Source organism: Hipposideros armiger, unplaced genomic scaffold, assembly GCF_001890085.2.
Source record: "Hipposideros armiger isolate ML-2016 unplaced genomic scaffold, ASM189008v1 scaffold_132, whole genome shotgun sequence".
Lineage (NCBI taxonomy): Eukaryota > Metazoa > Chordata > Mammalia > Chiroptera > Hipposideridae > Hipposideros > Hipposideros armiger.
The window spans coordinates 1,383,162-1,401,969 of NW_017731482.1; the positions used below are offsets into that span (position 1 = coordinate 1,383,162).

Here is an 18,808-nt window from a genome sequence, read left to right on the forward strand (position 1 = left end):
CCAGTCCAAGTTTCTGAGGCCTGAACAAGCAAGGTGACAGTGAGAATGGCAAGAAGGTGACAGGAACTTTCTAAGAGGCCAGGATCCTATACTCTGTATTGGACACAATGTGAACTTAATAAAAAAAAAAAAATCCTTGTGACTTTTGTTAAACTCTCCATAAGCAACTTGCCCTTAGGAGAGGCGGCGTAGGAAATCAGAGACGGCATTAAGGAGAAGATGGAGTTTGAGCAAGGCCTCAGATTCATCCACTCTTCATTTAACAAATATGTACCACTTATTACGTATCAGATATAGTTCTTATGTTGGGAATTCAGCAGTAAATAAAATTAAACAAACGAAAATCCCTATCTCTGTGGGGCTTATGTTTGTCTAAGACAGGCAGAAAATACACAAAAATACACTGTTCGAGGCTACAGACAAAAATAAAAAAAGCAGAAAAGAGGAGTAGAAAATGTTGGAGAAGGGCTGCAGTTTTAGATGGGTGGCCAAGGAAGGCCTCACTGAGACGAAATGATTTCAGTAAAAACATGCCAGAAGTGAAAAATACTCCAGGCTGAGGAACATAGATTCAAAGACCCCAAGGCAGGGGTCTGCCTATACATTCAAGAAAAGGAGGGCTGGCGAATGAAGAGAGTAGGAATGCCAGTGGAGTGGGTGGAGCTTTGAAGCTGGGGAACAGAGAAAGGAATCCAGGTTTAGAAAGGTGCATGAGCTAAGGCCCAGGGAATTGCTTGTTGCTTGTTATGGTAGGAAGGGAAAGGAAGCCAAGCACTGCTAGAGAAAAGTCACCACTGCTGTTCACAGCCATCTAACATCATGTCAATCAGTCTTCATCAAGCCCTTGCTGCTGTTCAGCATTTTCTTATTTATCTCTTTATGATACGCTATAGCACCCTTGCAATGACCTTGAGTTCCAGCCAAAGAACATCAATTGCTATCAGATCCTCCACATCCCCTCCAAGCAAGCCCAGATCATGCAGTTTCTTACTTCAACAGCTTTGTTCAAGCTGAAATATCCACTCGGAATTCCATTCCCACCTTTCTGAAATCCTATTCACTCTTAAAAGCTCTCCTGATTTCTTAGACATCTGATTTCTCTGTTTCTAAACTCTGTGAACACTATAAATTACATTACCCTTTGGACCTCAGAGTATTCTGCTTCATATATCATTAACTGTGTACTTACTAATCCTCTTAACCCGGTTATCAGCTCTTGGAGGACAAAAACTATGTGTCATCTGCTCAGCACTCTCTGTACCTGGCACTGGCCCCACACAGATTTACTACCATTCTAACAACGTAATCACAGGACTGGGTGCGATACATGCCCAACCTGGGCCTGAATGACTGGTAAACACACAGTGTAGACAGTCCAAACTGGCAAACACAGACGCATTTCATATCTGAGAGGCAGGATGGTGTAAAGGAAAGAGCACGGGCTTTAGGTCGACCTAACTGGCTTCAAATTCTGGCTTTGCAGAGCTTATTAACTGTATGACTCACGTCACTTTCCTTTTTTTTTTTTAAAGATTTTTATTGGGGAATTGGGGGAAGGGGAACAGACAAGTTGCTGTCCTTTTGTTCTTCAGTCTAGTTGTGGAGGATGTTGCTTCACTGGCCCAATTTGGCACCATCATTGCGCTCTTCCTGGGTGAGGCAGATCAGTCGCCGACTTCTGGACGGCTGCACACGGCGGCTGCTGGCTGCTGGCTACACACAGTAGCCCATGGCAACCCACTGCCACAGGGGCTGCAGCCTAAGCCGACACCGGCGATTCACGGCAGCCCAGCTCCAGGTTGAGCTGTCATTCAGCATCTTAGCTGTAGAGGTCACTGGTCCTCATATGTGGGATCCGAAATGGGGCCCTCTGGCGTCCCAAGCCAGCTCTTAACCAATGAGCCACTCGGCCGGCCCTCACTTTCCCTTTTTGAGCTTCAATTTCCTCGTTTATAAAATGGGTATGTACTGAAATCTATTCATACCATAACCCCACTTGTCATAAGGATTACATGAAATAATTAACGTACAAAAATGAAAATAGAACTTGGTACAAGGGTATGCGCAATAGATGACTGTCAAATTACCTTGCCAAGTTATATTTTAAAAAAAGGAAACTCACCGTCTAATTGAAAAGTTACAAGTACATTTCGCTTTTTGTAATATGGAGACTCCCCTGAAAATGGGATGTAAACCATATTTTTGTATATTAAATTTTATTTTCAATGCAATAAAACAAAAGAATTCTTATAAAAAATCAAAGCTTTTATGTACTTTCCTTAAATTCATTCATCTATTGATTTTTCTCTTTTAAAAAAAATCAGTTTTTATATATCAAGTTGTCAAAAATAGGCTGTTCTGGGGGGGGCAGTAAAAAAGCAAAAACTGTTTCCCAATTTTGTTACTCATTCAGGATCTCAGTATCTTTAATATAGCAAAGCAAGACTGTACTTGGAGAAGAGCTTGTCCTGAGATAAAATGCTTCAAGGCCTCTGATACACAAAGATTACTGAAACCTCTGGATTCATAAGGCTATGGTTTCTGGCTCTCAGAGCCATCATATATCTCAGAACTGGTAAGCTCAGCCATTTATAAATGAGAACTTCAAGATACAGAGAGAGACAATAACTTGGTCAAAGTCACAAACACACAACATATTGGCTGGAAATACAGAGCTGAATATACTCTTACTAGAATGTAAGCTTCACAAGAGCATGATTTCCATCTGTTTTGTTCATTACCTTATCCCCAGCACCACGGACAGTGCTTGTACATAGCAAATACTACAAGTTTTGTCGCTGAATGAATGAAAGAATGAATGAATGAATGAATAAGAAAAGCTTAAACAGCTTGTATCTAGTGGAGAAGAAAACCATGCAAAAAATTTTAGTATTGTGGGCGACTTATATGTCAAGGAAACTCTCTGGTAAATGGCAATGCTTGAGTTGTGTCTTAAGAGAAGCATTAGAATTAGCCAGGCTTTAAGAGAGATGAGTAATGGCAAAGGGAAAATTTTAGGAGCAATTACAAAGCTGAGTAAAAGTAGCACAAGGATTCTTTCTGCCATGGACCGTTTTGGCTGCCTGGTGAGGTCTATAGGCCTCTTCTTTTAACAGTGCTTTTTTTTTTTTTTAATTCATAATGTAAAATCCACAGGATTACATAAAAATCAAATTATTATTGCAATACTAAGAAAACTTTGTGATATGGTAATATATGTGCTTTAATAATGTATAAGAAGATCTGACTGTAGGTTTAATAACTACTGAATTTTGAAATAATAGGTATAAATAATTTTCTAAGAATCTGCAATAACTACAATGAGATATGAAAATACCTGTGATTTCTATTATTCACAACTTCACAGGAACTGTTAATATTACTGGGGTCTATTGCCTACGTTCACAATTGGAGGAAATGTTAAACTTTAAAGGTTAATAAAAGTAAGATGTAATTATTTTCCTATCCAGTTCACCAACCCTGATTTTAATCCTCGGAGCCCTTGGGAGTTTTATAGATCCCACGTTAAGATATCTTGGCCCTAGCTGCATAATGAGGCCTGAGTTGGTAGCAATGGAAACGAAGGAAGAGATCTAAGAGAAATTTGAGAGAATAATTTAATGAATCTGATAGTTTGATGGTAAATAAGCAAAAGAGAAGTGTCTGAGCTGATACTCAGGTTTCTGGACTGGGAAATTTATGATATGCCAAATTAGGATAACTGACAGGGTCCACTTAAGTTCGGCAAGGCTTTCATGTTGCTTAAACCTTTAGGCTTTACAAATAGAATAATTATTGTTACCAGTTCTTGCAGATCCTGCCATGATCTGAAAGATCTGTGAAGATAGGACCATAGCCTGAAGAGTCAGATATATATTTCTGGATAAGTGAGCAGAGCATACCTTTCAAGCTCAAGTGCATTGCTCTTTCCACCAGGATACTGACTGCAAACGTTCCATCCAACTCAGCAGGGCCCTCCTGGGCCGGAGAGGATTCGGCTGTGGTGCTATGGCAGGGGACCTGGGCGGAGGCAGGAGACTTCTGGTGGCCAGGTGGTAGAGAGAGCTGAATCTCATCATTCCTTCTGGGGAGCTGCTCAGACTCACTGTGGCTACTGCAGTCCATTGAGTCCAGCTCATGAGTGGGCTCAGGATGTAGGGAAAGAGGGGAAAGAACCACATGAACTCGCAAGGCAGCTCCTGAGAGGTTGGAAGCATTTCGTCCAAATAGAGGATACACACCTGCAAAAGGATGGAGGAGAATAAGCCAAGCAAGCAGGAACCAAGAACACTCTCAAACCTTGGAGAAGACATGCACTGGGGGGTGCTTGTGGCCCTCTCTGTTTGGGTAGGCCTACGGGCCCCAATATACCAATTTGCAAAAAAACGTGCAAAGTTAGTATATAGTGTGAAAATTTTTACTCCCCCTCCCCCAAATACACACTTTCTCCAATAATGGAAAGTAGTGACAGCTCTAATTTGAAGCCAAAGCCAAATGACTATCAGGCAGAGTTACTGTGGAAGGGATTTAAATGCTGAGGGGCAACCAGACTCAGATGGCTTCCGAAGCCCCTTCGAAGTCCAATATTTTTATGAAATCAGGAGGGGCTTGTCTTCTTTTCCACATGTCCCACTGACTCTCGTTCTTAGGCTTTCTCCTCATCAGGAAGCTGCCCTGATACTCAGTTTAGCCTGTTTCACCAACTAAATATGTTCTGGCAGTAGACCTGGAGATCATTTGTAAGAGAAGTGGGAGGGTGTGGCAGAGGAGGCAAGAAAGAAAAGTAAGGAATTAATGTTTGTTCAGTGTTTTTCATGTGCTAGAATCTCAGAGGGGTTAAGTAAATGCCACTTTTTCATTAAGTGGCAGATTTAAACACAGGGATTTGAGCTTTACTTGCTTGCTGGATATTAAAATGAGATTTTATTTATAAAGTAGAAGGCACTAATAGTTCTTTCAGAATCTCCAAGTTTGCTTCATTAGACTCAATTCAGGAAAATAAGAGTTAATCGATTCACAGATAGCAGTAAGATGAAACTTTTCCTGTCTTCTATTTTTCGGTAACCTGTTTTCTTTCACACAATGAATCAATTATGATTATCACAAGCAGAAAATAAGGGCAAGTCATAGGAGGGAAAACACCAAAAGCAACACAGTTAAATCCTTATCTTCCAGAAACTTAACAGTAATTGGAAGGATGGTTGGATGACTGGATGGATTGATTGACTCACTCAACAAATACATCAAATGCCACGCCTTGTACATGGCCGTTTTTCAAGAGCATAAAAAGCTTAGACTGGTGGGATGTGAAGAAATATGAGGTAAATATTGTACTTCAACTTAAGTTGTATAGCGCATTGGTCATGCATCTACACAGTCTATGAAGTGATCCCCTTGATAAGTCCTGTGCCCATCTGGCACGTTACATGATCTTTACAACATTGTTGATTATATTTCATATCCCCATGACTCTATCGTGTCTACGATTGGGTTGTCAGAAAAGTCATGATGTATTTTTTCTGTTTTTCATTGCAAAAATGCATCATGACTTTTCTGACAACCCAATAGAGTAACATTGTTTGTCAACCAAGAGTGTGTGTATGTGTAGGCAGTCATGGGAGGTGGAGTATAGCATAAGGAAGCTAGTCAGTGGTGTTGTAACAGGTATATAAGGTGTCAGTGTCAGAGGGGTAGTAGCTTGGGGGAGGGGGATTATCACTTTGTGAGGGGTATAAATGTCTAATTATTATGTTGCTTTGTACACCTGAAACTAATAATAATAATAAAAAAAGTCTGACTTTATGAACTGTATTTCAGGTGAGCCATGCTCACTTCAAGGACCTTTTCTGCAATCTCTAAAGTGACTCTAAGCCTCCAGCCCAGATAAAACAGGGCCCATGGCATTTGATGAGGTGCTCAGTAGAGCCAGACTTACACCTGCTGGGTCCAGAGAGAACCAGAGAGCCTGGGATGATCACCCAGATACTCAGTTCTCCTCCTTCGGCAGGGCCACCTGCTCAACAACATGGTCCGAGCACAAGGCTAACAGCTAACATTGGGTTGTGACTGTTTCCTCAACTGTAAAAGGCGGGCAATAACTAACCTGACAGGAATGTTATGGTGAATAAATATCATGTTTGTAAAAAATCTGGTCTGGCCATCTCCAGTTCATTCTGCACTATAGTTGCTAGACTTATTTCTCTTGTATGCAAAGCTATGTCACTCTTCTATTCAGAACCCGTTATAATAGTTTTCCATAGCTCTCAGAATAAAGTCCAAACTCTTCTTAGAAGCAGTTTGCAACATAGTTCTCTTGCCCACCTCTCCAGCTTCATCTCCCATCATTTCCCAACCTGTGTAGCTTAGGATCCTGCAGCACCAGATTACTTATAGTGCCTACAATGTATCAAACTACTTCATGCCTCCATGTGTTCACACATGCTGTTCCCTTTTCAAATACCCTTATCTCCCCCTTTTCTTGGCTTATTCCGAAATCCTTTGAAACTCGAGTCTCTTTCCCTAAAATGCTGTCTTTTAAACCAAGATATGCTGTATCCTTGCGCTCATAGCACCACTGAGAAAACCTTCCTCCCAGCTCTTATGCTTTGCTATAATTGTCTACTTACTACTCTATTCTCCCATTAGACTATAAACTTACTGAGGTCAGGGACTATTTCTTACTCATCATTGAATTCCCAGGGCCAAGTACATGTACCAAGTATTGAACAAATGTTTGAAAGAAAAGTACCTAGTACATAATGCCAATTGCAGAATGTTACCTTTTTTCCCTTTCTGCCTTGTGAACCAATTTACTACTGTTGAGATTTTATGATTCCAAGATATGCTGACCAGAAAGGACATCCTAATTTCATTAGCAGGTATGCTTTTCAGTGTATTTAAAAAACTAGCATTCTAGGGCCGGCCAAGTGGCGCGATGGTTAAGAACTGGCTTGGGATGCCAGAGGGCCCCGGTTTGGATCCCACATATGAGGACCAGTGACGCTGCCCTCTACAAAAATCCCCAAAAAACAAACAAACAAACAAACAAAAAACTAGCATTCTAGATGATCATACAGGCTCTTCTACATGTGGATAAAGGTAGTCCCCGAAATTCACTCATTATTTTACACATGCTAACTGAGTGCTTACAATGTTGTAGGCACTATGTTAGGTGTAAAAATCTGATATGTTTGGATGTATGATAAAGCTACAAGTTCAGACCCAGTTCTTAGAGCTGTGGTGATCCTACCAAGGTACACTGTCTTTAGGTGATGCCCTTTCTTAAGCAGCCAGCAAACCTCTTTCTTTTTGAAATCTCTTGAGTTACGAGAAGCGTTATTAAATTACTATTAATCTGTCAGCAAACAATAATGGAAAGAACACTTACTAGCCTGTGACCCTGGGCAGTTACCCAGCCTTTCTGAACCTCCATTTTCATGACTGTGAAATGGGTCTTATATCTACCTCACAGGATTGCTGGGAGGATCAAACAAAAGAATGCCTGAAAGGGTGTCTCACACAGTGCGTGTCACAGAGCACGTGCTCAAACCATAAGAGCTGAGGCTGGTTCTCCACTTACCACTGACAGTTAGTGTCCTTGCTGTCCTCTCCCCAAGCCTGGCCAGGTCCACATAGGCTGAGCCAATCCAGCTGTCTGTCTGGTGGGGCCTCTCCACACTGTCATTGCCATAAGCCCGCCACACTTGGATCTCTAATCTCTCCTCCCTGAAGTACCAAAGCAGTGAAGGGCCCCTAGTGACTTCTGCTCTTCTGGATGCCTTAAAAGTAACCATGACCTGCTCTTTGTTGGTAGATTCCTTAGGCTTCTTAAGAGGAGTCCAAAAGCCTTCATGGTCATACAGCTTGTAGCGGAGGTAGAAATACGTGTTCTTATGAATGTGCTTCTGGCCAGCAAGCAGCACGCAATGGATGGGCAGCCAGAGCCTTGGTGTGGAGATGGTGACAGTGGCTGGCTCCGCTGGCTCCTCTTCATTCATCTTGACAAGATCCTTCAGGTTATTCTCAAAGCTCCAGCCTAACAGCTCAGCAGCTTCCAATACCCGCTCTCTGTCTCCAGGATGGGTGAAGGAAACTGAAAGCTCCAGACCACCCACAATCTTCTGCATGAGTTCCAAGCCGTGAGGCATGGCTCCATATTCTGGTAAAATGACAGGATACCATCCTGTGATCCCTTATGAGAGAAAAGATTTTCAATTACTGTCTTAAAAGTAAAAAGACTTACCACCCCAGAGCCACCATCGCCCTGGCCCAAGACAGAACAGAAAACATACGTCGTATATTCACAGCGCATTTTAGTTTGTTTCATCTGACCCCTGAAAGACAATGAGATCAGGTGGAAGAAGAGAGGCTAGGAGCTGGAAGACCTGAATTCTCTTCCTGGCTCAGCCCAAAGATAGTGGTTCAGTCTGGGTGAGCCATTAATTTCTCTTAGCCTTAGTTTCCTTACCTGACAAATGGGAAAATTAGTGCTGACCTTGCCTACCAGACAAAGTTGTTAAGATCACGAAATGAAATAATGGTTTTAGAAGACCTTTCAAAAAGTGCTATTAAAAAAAATGTGAAATGTTATTATGGTGCCATGAGGACAATAAAAAAGGCAAGGAATACAAAATCAGGTAATCTGGGGTCTAGTCCCGGGTCCTCCACCAAGGGACTACCACTTAGTGAGTACATACCAAGGACCAGGCACTAGCTTTCAAAATAGTAACAGCTGCTCTGTTGAGTATTTACTATGTGTCAGCAATTCTCCTAGTGTTTAACATGAATTATACTTCATTTAATTCTCCTGATAGCCCTGTGAAGTTCTGAGAGTTAAATGGGACAAGAATCTGTATTTTAGAAGAGAAAATGGAAGTCCAGAGACCTGCCCAAATTATTACAGCTACCAAGTGGTAGAGCTAGGATTTGAATCTAGTGTCTAGCTGGCTCCAAAGTCTACACTCCACCTACATAGGTTCACAATGTTTTATCGGAAACCCTTAGAGTCAGATTTGTTTCTGAATTTAGGATTTTTTTCCCGATTTTAGAAAGGTGATATGTATATAAAGTGAATATTATATAACAGTCAGTGATCATATCAGTCAGGGGTTGGTAAACTTATTCTGTAAAAGGCCAGACAGTAATATTTTAGGCTTTTGGGTCATATGGTCTCTGTTGCAACTACTCAGCTGTGCTGCTGTAGTGAGAAAGTGGCCACAGACATTATATAATGAATAGCTATACTGTGTTCCAACCAAACTTTGTATAATCAGGTGGTGGCTTACGTCATAATGAAAGACTAAATAGTCTCTCAGTTGAGGTCATATTTGGCTGCTTAATGAGTTCATAAAAAATTTCTAATTTTCTGACCTTTTTGGATTTCACAATTATGTAAAACAAACTGTGGATTGGTATAATAATAGTCACAGCAATTTTCTGAGAAAGGTTATATTAATTATACTTTATAGGTGAGAAGATTAAGACTTATTGAACTTAATTTGCCAAAGGTCACTTAAGGCTTTATGACTTTTGAAAAGCTGTAACTTTTCTAGGCCTTCCTAGTTTTTATCTGTTAAATAAAGAGGCTGAACATGTTGATCTCTAAGATCCCTCTGGCTTGGTCAGTCTAAGAACCTATGGCCTTTGCTTTAGTAACTGCTCCTCCCTGGGTATTAATTTCCCCACAACCTAGTGGTTCTTAACATTTTTTGGTCACAGGCGTCTTTGGCTCTAATGAAAGCTCCTATCCCCAGAAAAATGCAGAAATGTACATACACATAAAATTTCATACCATTTCAGCATTTAAGAACTGCTAGATGATACTATAATTGAGATTATTGGCAGAAGGAAAGAAAATAGAATGCTCACAAAGACAAATGATATATCTGAAACTGTCTAAAAGGTCTTATTTACAAGGGGTTACATTTGATTTGTAGAGATGGGACTTTCCAGATGGTGCCTGTTGCCTGACAAACTCTACAGTAAGTTTCAGAAGGAAACTGAGGTTTCCTGTGTGCCTAGCCCCATGCCAAGATCCTTTACATGTATGATTTCATTGAGGGGTTCAGTAATCTTGCAAAGTAGATCTTATTATTTCCATTTTTACAGATGAGGAAACTATGGATCTGAGAGATGAAGTGACTTTTTCTAGATCACTAACAGTAAGTGACAGAGGTGAGACTTAAACCTTCTCTATGAAGTTGTACAGACATGTCTCTGGCAGGCAAATAGTACCTGTTTATTAGAGTACTGCTCAAATTTCAATCTATAATTAAACTTGGGAGATGTGTGACAGAATTTTGTAAACTAGACTATACAATCCTAGGGATGAACATGGGCAAGAGAAGCAAAACAAACATTTACTGAATGCCTACTATGTGTCAGGTTCTTTGTATATCCTATTTAATGAATTCCTGCCCTGTAGACTTGTCAGGATTAACTGTCTCCATCCATGAGCTAAGAAAACTGGGGCTCAGAAAGGTCATGGTCACTTTGTCAAGGTCACCAAGCTAGTAATAAGTAGGATGAGACCAATATTTCCAAACTGCCTTGGTGGTTGTGTCTTTACCTCATATCTTTATTCCTTCTTCAGTGAGAGAGGAGATATAGTGAAAAAGAATGGGCAAAGCTAGGTTTGATTTTCAATACTGCCACTCACTAGCTGTGTGGCTTTGGCAAATCACTTAACGTCTGTGAGCCTAAGTTTTCTCACCTGCCAAAGAAAAGGATAACATCCTGTATCCCTGCCAGGCAGGGTTATCATGCAGCTCAAACAAGATCTAAGAAAATATTTTACCAAGTGCCATATAATGTAATGGGTGTCGCCATATTAATTATTAGAAACATCATCTTTCTTGAGTAAGATGACAGTACAATGTTTTGAGCTTCTTTGCATTATTAGATGAACTTTGAAATGATTAGGAGAGGTCTTAAAATGCTTTTGAGAAAATCTGTGAGGTACCTGGGGGAGAAGTGAGAAGCATGTGTTAACGGGTCGGGTTTCCTTTTGCATATCTTGCAAGGGAGCCAGACAAGATGATCTCTTGCAGGAAGGGGAATGGAAAAGGGTAGGACTAGGAAGTGCTAATCTACTATCCTTACCAGATCTCTTGAGTAGCAACTCTTTTGTTGGAACCTTTACTACTCCAAGCAGATAATCTTTGAATGACTGGATACTGGTTATATCACTGGCTGTTAAATAAAACAAAAAAGAGAAATTATTTGGTGGTTTACTGACCAAAAAGTTTGTGCTTACAATATATTCTCATAACCCTCCATATACAGTCACTAAATCTCTGTGTTGAAAGATGCAGTAGAGATCATCTTGCTCCAGTCAAAGCTTAATTGCCCTCTAAATCATTTTAATTAAATCATTAGTCATGTGCGTGTGTGTATAAATATAATTTTAAATCATTTAATTTTGAAAAAAATTCAGGCATACAGAAAAGCTTCAAGAATATGACAACAAACTTCTATAATATACCTTTCACCTAGATTCACCCAGTAACATCTTGACACATTTGCTTTCTCTCTCTCTACATTCTCTCACACACACATACACGCACACACTCAATACATATTCTACTTAATTTTGCTATATCCTTCAAAAGTAAGCTGCAGAGAATATGACCCTTCACCCCTGAATACTTCAGCATGTATCTCCTAGGAAGGCTATAATATTCAAAACAGAGCCCCTTTTAATTCTAGTTGTGATGAGTCATTTGGTGCTCACCTGACTTGGTATCTTCATGGTAAATAGCAAAAGTGACCTCTGCAAACTCCAACAGCTCTGCTAGGAAACAGGCCTCTCCACTGCAGTGTTGAGTTACTAAGTTACAAGAGAACTCAGTATGATGGGAGAACTCAGGGCAGAAGGTACAGGCCACAGGGCGGGTTTGGCGCTGCTCTCCCTTGGGCAGGAAGGATAGATGAATGGTGACAAAGGCATTAACTCCAACTGTGGCACTAAACTGTAGAGAGGGTTCCTGCTCAGCCAAAGCCCTGCAGGGGAGAAGGGTGGAAAGGAGAAGAAGGTAATGTCAGAAATCAGCTTGACTGCCTAGAAAACATTTCTACCATTTCCAGGAGGCCACCAAGAACACTGACTGATCATGTTTCCTGTCTAGGTTTCTGGCAGTGCCACGGTGTGCTCTCAGTAATCTGGCTACCAGAATGTGTGTGTATGGGGGTGGGAAGACACAACATTCATCTGTCTACCAGTGTCACTCCAAGGACACTCCATTGTACTGTCAGTGTCTTTCAGTCAAAGACTACCAGGAGCCAACTGTAGTTGAACCAGTTGGGCTTACTGTCCATTGCAATGAGGGAGAACACACACCACAGGGAATCATGGGGCATCTTAGTAAGAAGGTATCAGAAAGGACTTATAGCACTGGGTTCATGTTATGTGATTTGAAGAAGCGTTCAAGGATGCTATTAATGAATCTTACCTAGAAGGAGGGAAGACTAGACTAAGGTTAAAACTGTAATTTATAAAGCAGCAGCAGTCACTCATGTTAGCCACGATGGAGGAACATTGGGTATTTTTGTAGTTTTTCATAATGACCTTGTTTTGGTTTGCACTCACACAAGGTTATGGAATAGGCTTATTTTTGTCTCACTTGATCATGGTCACAGAGCAGCCTTGTCGGAGGCTGGTGTTCTGTGAGATGTTTATGCTCAACAGGAAAACACCAAAGCATAGCTATGAGTGTCAGACTAGTTCCCAGATATCGAGGTCTGCTTTTCTCTTTCTCAGTACACATGTTCCACAATGTACAGACAGAATCTACCCACCTTTAACTGATACTCATAAAGAGTAGTCATATCTTTTGTTTGTGGGTATGAGACAAACTTCCTGACCCCAAATTCCCCAAGGGTATAAAACTGACATTAAGGCAAAGAGGTCACCTCTTTTTGAAGCATTTCCTGATAGCCCCAAAGCAGACTTTAGGGTTCCTTCCTCTAAAATTCTTACTGTACTGTATACACATCAGTAGAGGGTAATAATTTGGAGTTATACACATTGGGGTTTGAATCCTGGCTGCACCATTTACTGTGTGGCCATGGACAAATTATTTAGCCTCTTCCAAATTTCAGTTTCCTGTTCGCTAAAACGAAGATAGCATAAGGATACAATGGATACTAAAGGTGTATGTATATTTGGATGATTATTGTAATTTCACGTCTAAGGAAATTAACCCAAAATGATCATTAATAGTAGATTGGTGCATATCTATACAACAGCATACTATAAAATATAATTATGCCTAGGAAAAATAAGATGGAAATAAATAAAATGTTAGCAGTGGCTAAAAAATAAGGATAAACTACTCAGTGTTGTAAAAAATTACATTCAATAATGGAGGGTGCCAAAAAAATGTATACACATTTTAAGAAAGGAAAAAACTGTATTAAAAATGTAATACTCAATATATACTGATAACAAAATATGAATACAAGTCATGTGTATACATTTTTTTAGTACTCCTGGTATATACAAAGCAGAGAACCTGTCTATGGGAAGTAAAGACTCTTACCAGGAAACTCTCAGAGGTGGCAGTGATATCACAGAAAAGTTTGGGCCCCAACTTGGTCTGTATTCATTCATTCAACAATTACTTGCTGAGCGTCTGCTATGGGTGCCATGCATTGGGTTCCAAACTAGATATACTGTAGTAAAATAAATACAATTTCCTACCCTCATACAAATACAACTTAAAAACTACTGGCTGTGTCCAAGGAACTTTCTACTCACTCTCAGTTCAAGATCAGGTGAGTCAGAAGACTCAAGTGAATAAGAAAGAAGCGCCATCTTTACATAGACACTGAAAATGCATTTCAGGAAGACCACCGGCACCATGAAGGTTGGTGTCTCCTGATGAGAGAAGGCTTTAATTCAGAGCACCTGCTATCTGGGTACCAGAGTGATGATTCAAAGGAGGGAGTTTAGAACACCAAGAATTCCTCTCTTCAATAAGAGACAATGTAAAACTTATTTCTCATTTTACTATAGTCTACCGGCTAATCAAAGAAACATTAATTATCTATACAAGTGGAAGTAATCACAAAAATCCATACATTGGTATAGACCTTGGTCATTTATAAAGTGACTTTAGGGCCGGCTGAGTGGCTCAGTTGGTTAAGAGCTCGCTCAAGAGTTTGAGCTCTGAGCAACAGCGGTTCGAGTCAGCCCGAGCTGAGCAGCCGTGAGCTGCCAACAGGTGGCGGGATGGCTCAGCTAAAAAAAAAAAAAAAAAAAAAAAAATAAAGTGACTTTATGTTTGTTCATGTTTACAGTAATCCTTATAAAATCGGGGGAGGTGTTCATAATTTCCATTTTCAGATAAAGGCGCTCTGAGAAGTAAAGAAATTAGCCTCAAATCACTCACAGCTAGTAGGAGACAGGGGTGGGACTAGAAGCCAATGGCTCCAATTTCTAGTGCTGTTCTGTTTCCATTAAACCATGCTTTGTCTCACATCCTGTGGCGCTCTCCCAACCTACCAGAAGAATGCAGTCTGAGAACTGGCCTGGCTTCTTGCCCTTCCTTCTTGAAACTAACACAGGCCCAATGGACTCACAACAAATTGCCTGCCATCCAATCTGACTTTCCTCCTAGGTCCCCAGAGGAAAGGACTACTGAATTTCTTATCTATTATTCAGTCTCTTTCAGATCTACTGAGAATCTAAATTCCAAGTCCTTCTCTGCCAATTAAATTTAACACCATATTATAGAATTCTGGCCTTGGCTGGGTCTTACAAAGAACAGGTACTGTAGATACAGAAGTTTCATGCCTCCATGCCTTTGCTTTTATGTTCTTTTCTTTGACCAGAATAATTTTCAGCTGTTGGGCATTTTGATAAGTCCTACTTTTCTTTTAAGACTCATGTTAAGATATTTTAAAGGTCCTTGAATGCCAAGTTGAGCACACTGGACCTTATTCTGAGGACCAGTTGTCCCAAAGGAGATTATATACAACCTACAGCAGGGGTCGGCAAACTGCGGCTTGCGAGCCGCATCCAAAGAGCCGTATGTGGCTCGTGAGTTGCAGTTTGCCAACCCCTAACCTAGCGGGTTCATAGGGTAAACTTTTTGGGCATAGGAAGAAAATACTAAAACGTATACATTTGTTATCTGATATATTACAGTTTTACTACTCTGATATGTTTTTCTAATGTATTTAATATATTAGTATAGTAATACATGAAGATGATTTATGCATTAATAAGTATATATTTGGAGAGTATGCTAAATTTTTATGTTTCTATTAATATGAATACCCAATTAAAATTAGGAGACCACTGCTACTGACAATGGGAAAACATGAAAAGTTTTAATGCAAGGGAGTGATATGATTAAAACAACTGCCCTGGCATCACTTACACTAAGATGTTCTTGGGCAATTACTGCAAAAGTCTAGTTAGAGAATTTAGTGAGGAAAAATATTAACTAGAATGAACATTTTACTAGCTGCTCCTGTGTCAGATCTCACACAGGCAGTAATTCAATTAGTTATTTCGAGACTATGAGGTTACTGTTTAATCTGAGTTACAAAAAGGGAAAAGTTAAGGAGCACTTGCTGCTTCTTTCTGGAACTCATGTCCAAAGTGAGCCAGTCTGCAGCAGGAGTGTGACCTAGTTCTCTTTCTTGCTGAGCACCTGTCTGTGCTAGAACTATGCTATACAGTGGGGAGGTGGGCATAGAGGACTTCAGGCATTGTCTGTGACTACAGGAACTCACAGCCTAGGGGAGAAAAACTCATGTATATAAATAACTTAAACAGAGTGGTATGTGCTGCAGCCAAGGAGTTAGTAGACAAAGGACAAAGCATCAATTCTGTCTACATGTAGGAAGAGATAAAGGAAGGCTGTGAAGGAGCTGCAACGTATTGAAAGAAAACAGGAGTTTGTGTAGTGGACCAAAGGAAGAACAATCAAGGTGGAGAGAAATATGAGCAAACACCCAAAGGAGGTAAAGAGGGCCATGCTGTTTATATACAGAACTAGTGTTCTAGGCAGAGAAAACAGCAAGACACACCCTGAGAGGAAAAGAACTTGGTGTGTACAGAAGCAATAAGGCCAGTGGCTAGAGTAGAGTGAGCAGAGGGGAAGACTAACAGGAAGAGCTGAGGTTATAAAGATAATGGGGTCCGATCATGTGGAGTCTTACAGCCACTTTAAGGAGGCTGGCTTTTACTCTGAATGAGATGGAAAGTCATTGGTGGGTGTTCACATAGAGATGTGTCAAGATCTGACTTAACTTTCCATAGGATGGCTGGCTTCTGTATTGAGAATAGACTTGAAGGGAAACAAGCTAGAAAAACAGAAGGTGGCACCAGAGACAGAACATGAGATTACAGAAGAGTTGTAGTGACTGATCTTGGCATGGTTGGAGGGTGTAGGGTATGACTGCGGGAACAAGTGGTTAAGTAGGGCAGAGGATAAAGTCGTCGGATATGGTCAAGGAACTAAGTTGCTAATAACAGTTAAAATAGCAAAGCTTGCAAGTGATTTATTCACTTATGTTCTTATACGCTTTCTTAAGAGGAAAAGAAAAAAGTAGAGTTGTGGTTAATGAACTGGAAGTTGTACACAAGAAAGTTTTATGTACCTGAGAGCATCATGTATCTTGAGGGCTGCAGTGGAAAAACGTTTGAGGATTGCTTTTCTAAGGTGGACTTACTTGGCTGCTGCTTGCAGTCCACAGGCTCTGATAATCTGGACTGAGATGGAGACAGCTCGGGCAGCAAGAACTCCCTCTGCTGTCCTTGGAACACGCCTGTACCTTAGGCCCACATCCAGCAAACCTGAAGAAGGAGGACAAAAGGAAAAAAGAAAAAGGTGGGTTGGGACAATTTCTGTTCTACTGAACTCCAGTCAGGAAGGAAGAATGAGGACAAACACTATAATCCTAATGAACAATAAGGGGCCTTAGCAGGGAGAGAATCTGTCTGTGGTCAGAATCATATATTATTATTGTACTTTAGGATTAATAAAGGCAGAGCAGAAGTTACTATTTTCACTTTACATCCAAGAAATTATGGCTCAGAAATTCAATTTCCTGCCAAGATCATACAACTATCAGAGGCAGAACTTAATCCCAGACTTTCTAAAATTCCAGTTATTTTTACAGAATTGAGATGGCCTTCAGGCTTTCTTCTTTTAAAGCTTTTAAAAGGTTTTCATAGGGCCAGCCAGGTGGCGCAGTTGGTTAGAGCACGGGCTCTTAACAACAAGGTTGCCAGTTCGGCTCCTGCATGGGGTGGTAAGCTGTGGCCCCCCCCACCCTTTCCTGCAACTAAGATCGAACGTGGCACCTTGAGCTGAGCAGCTGCGAGTTGCTGATGGGTGGCCAGATAGCTCAGTTGGTTAGACTGTGTGCTTTTAACAACAAGGTTGTTGGTTTGACACCTGCATGGGATGGTGGGCTGTGCGCCCCGCAACTAGATTGAAAATGGCGACTGGACTAGGAGCTGAGCTGCGCCCCTCCACAACTAAGACTGAAGGACAACAACTTGACTTGGAGCTGATGGGTCCTGGAAAAAAACAACGTTCCCTTCCCCAATAAAATCTTTAAAAGAAAAAAAATGTTTTCATACTCTTGTACTTCTATCACCCTCCTGCCAATACTACCACCTTAAACACCCCTCACATGCCATCTTTTTTTAAAATAAAAAATCCTACCACCCCACTATCACATTTTAGGGAAAGCTTTAAGGAATGACAGAACAAGCTGATCAGTGAGGGTAAGGAAGAACAACTCAATCTTAACCATGGCAGGATAAAACCTTTTGTTTTGGCAGATACGCTCCAGCAAGCACGTACAGTAACTTGACTTGGCTGGCTAATCTTAGTTATCTATGATGTACTTGGAGGGTAGGTCATCCTGCTGAAACCATTAGGATATAATTCAAAACTCCAAATTCTAATTCATTCCTTCCATCTTTAAATCCTAACCTTCTCTTCCCTTACAGTGAATTCCCAGTTTATGTTATATTCCACCAATCCCACATCTGCTTATGTTGCCTTGGAATAATAATTTTCTAAGAAAACTTATAATACTTAGGATTTAGGCAGCGAGGACTTATTAAATGCTTGCTGAAGTTAAAAGTGAAATGAGACAAGCAACATTTATATAGACAGTCTATGGATCTATGAATTTGCTAAAATTGTATGCGAAATTTGCAAGGTATATTCTACACTCATTTATCTAAGAGAAGGTGTCTCATAGTTTTCATCAAATTCTTAAAAGGGTAAGTACCACAAAATGTGAAGAATAATTGAGAGAGAAAAGGAATATTTACCTATTCTGACTTTGAAAGGGAAAGATAAAGTAGTCTTCAATTACCTGATGATTGGTTCCTCAGTTCTTTCCTATTCTCAAGCCTGGGGGTTAAAGGGAGATTAAAGGTCTGTATTCCCACATCCTCACGGTGCTGCATGGTGACCATGGCACAGATCCTCGATAATGGTAATGTTCCTTTGGCGACCATCTGGTCTCTCACGTTAGGATAATAGTATCTGTAAGCCACAAAGCACAAGCTGTCAGCTGGAAGAATGAGGTGGATGACTGATTTAGTCCACCCCAGGGATCGACTTTCAGTATCTACGTATCTTTGGAGCCTGATCTGTATTTGTGGTCTACAGCTGTGGTCGTGTCTGGCTGGCTTTACTGCCCAGTATGTGGAGAAGGAACCCCATAAATGATACCTGGTGCTCAGGACAAAGCCCGTCTTCCCACAGGCTTCTTTCTGGGGTAACTGCACCTGGCCTGGATCCCTGGGAGCAGCCACTCCCGAAAGTACCCA

General features: G+C 40.8%; 1 protein-coding gene across 3 annotated transcripts in view; it reads right to left on the reverse strand.

Moving 5' to 3' along the window:
• C2CD3 (C2 domain containing 3 centriole elongation regulator) overlaps window positions 1–18,808 on the reverse strand; it is a 117,073-nt gene that overhangs the window by 43,034 nt on the left and 55,231 nt on the right. For all 3 annotated transcript variants that reach the window (XM_019649338.1, XM_019649340.1, XM_019649339.1), the window contains 6 exons: window positions 18,349–18,521; window positions 16,684–16,807; window positions 11,732–12,000; window positions 11,101–11,190; window positions 7,580–8,191; window positions 3,903–4,241 (listed from right to left, as the gene is read on the reverse strand). In XM_019649338.1, the coding sequence (XP_019504883.1) occupies window positions 3,903–4,241; window positions 7,580–8,191; window positions 11,101–11,190; window positions 11,732–12,000; window positions 16,684–16,807; window positions 18,349–18,521 (1,607 nt within the window). The remainder of the gene's footprint in view (window positions 1–3,902; window positions 4,242–7,579; window positions 8,192–11,100; window positions 11,191–11,731; window positions 12,001–16,683; window positions 16,808–18,348; window positions 18,522–18,808) is intronic.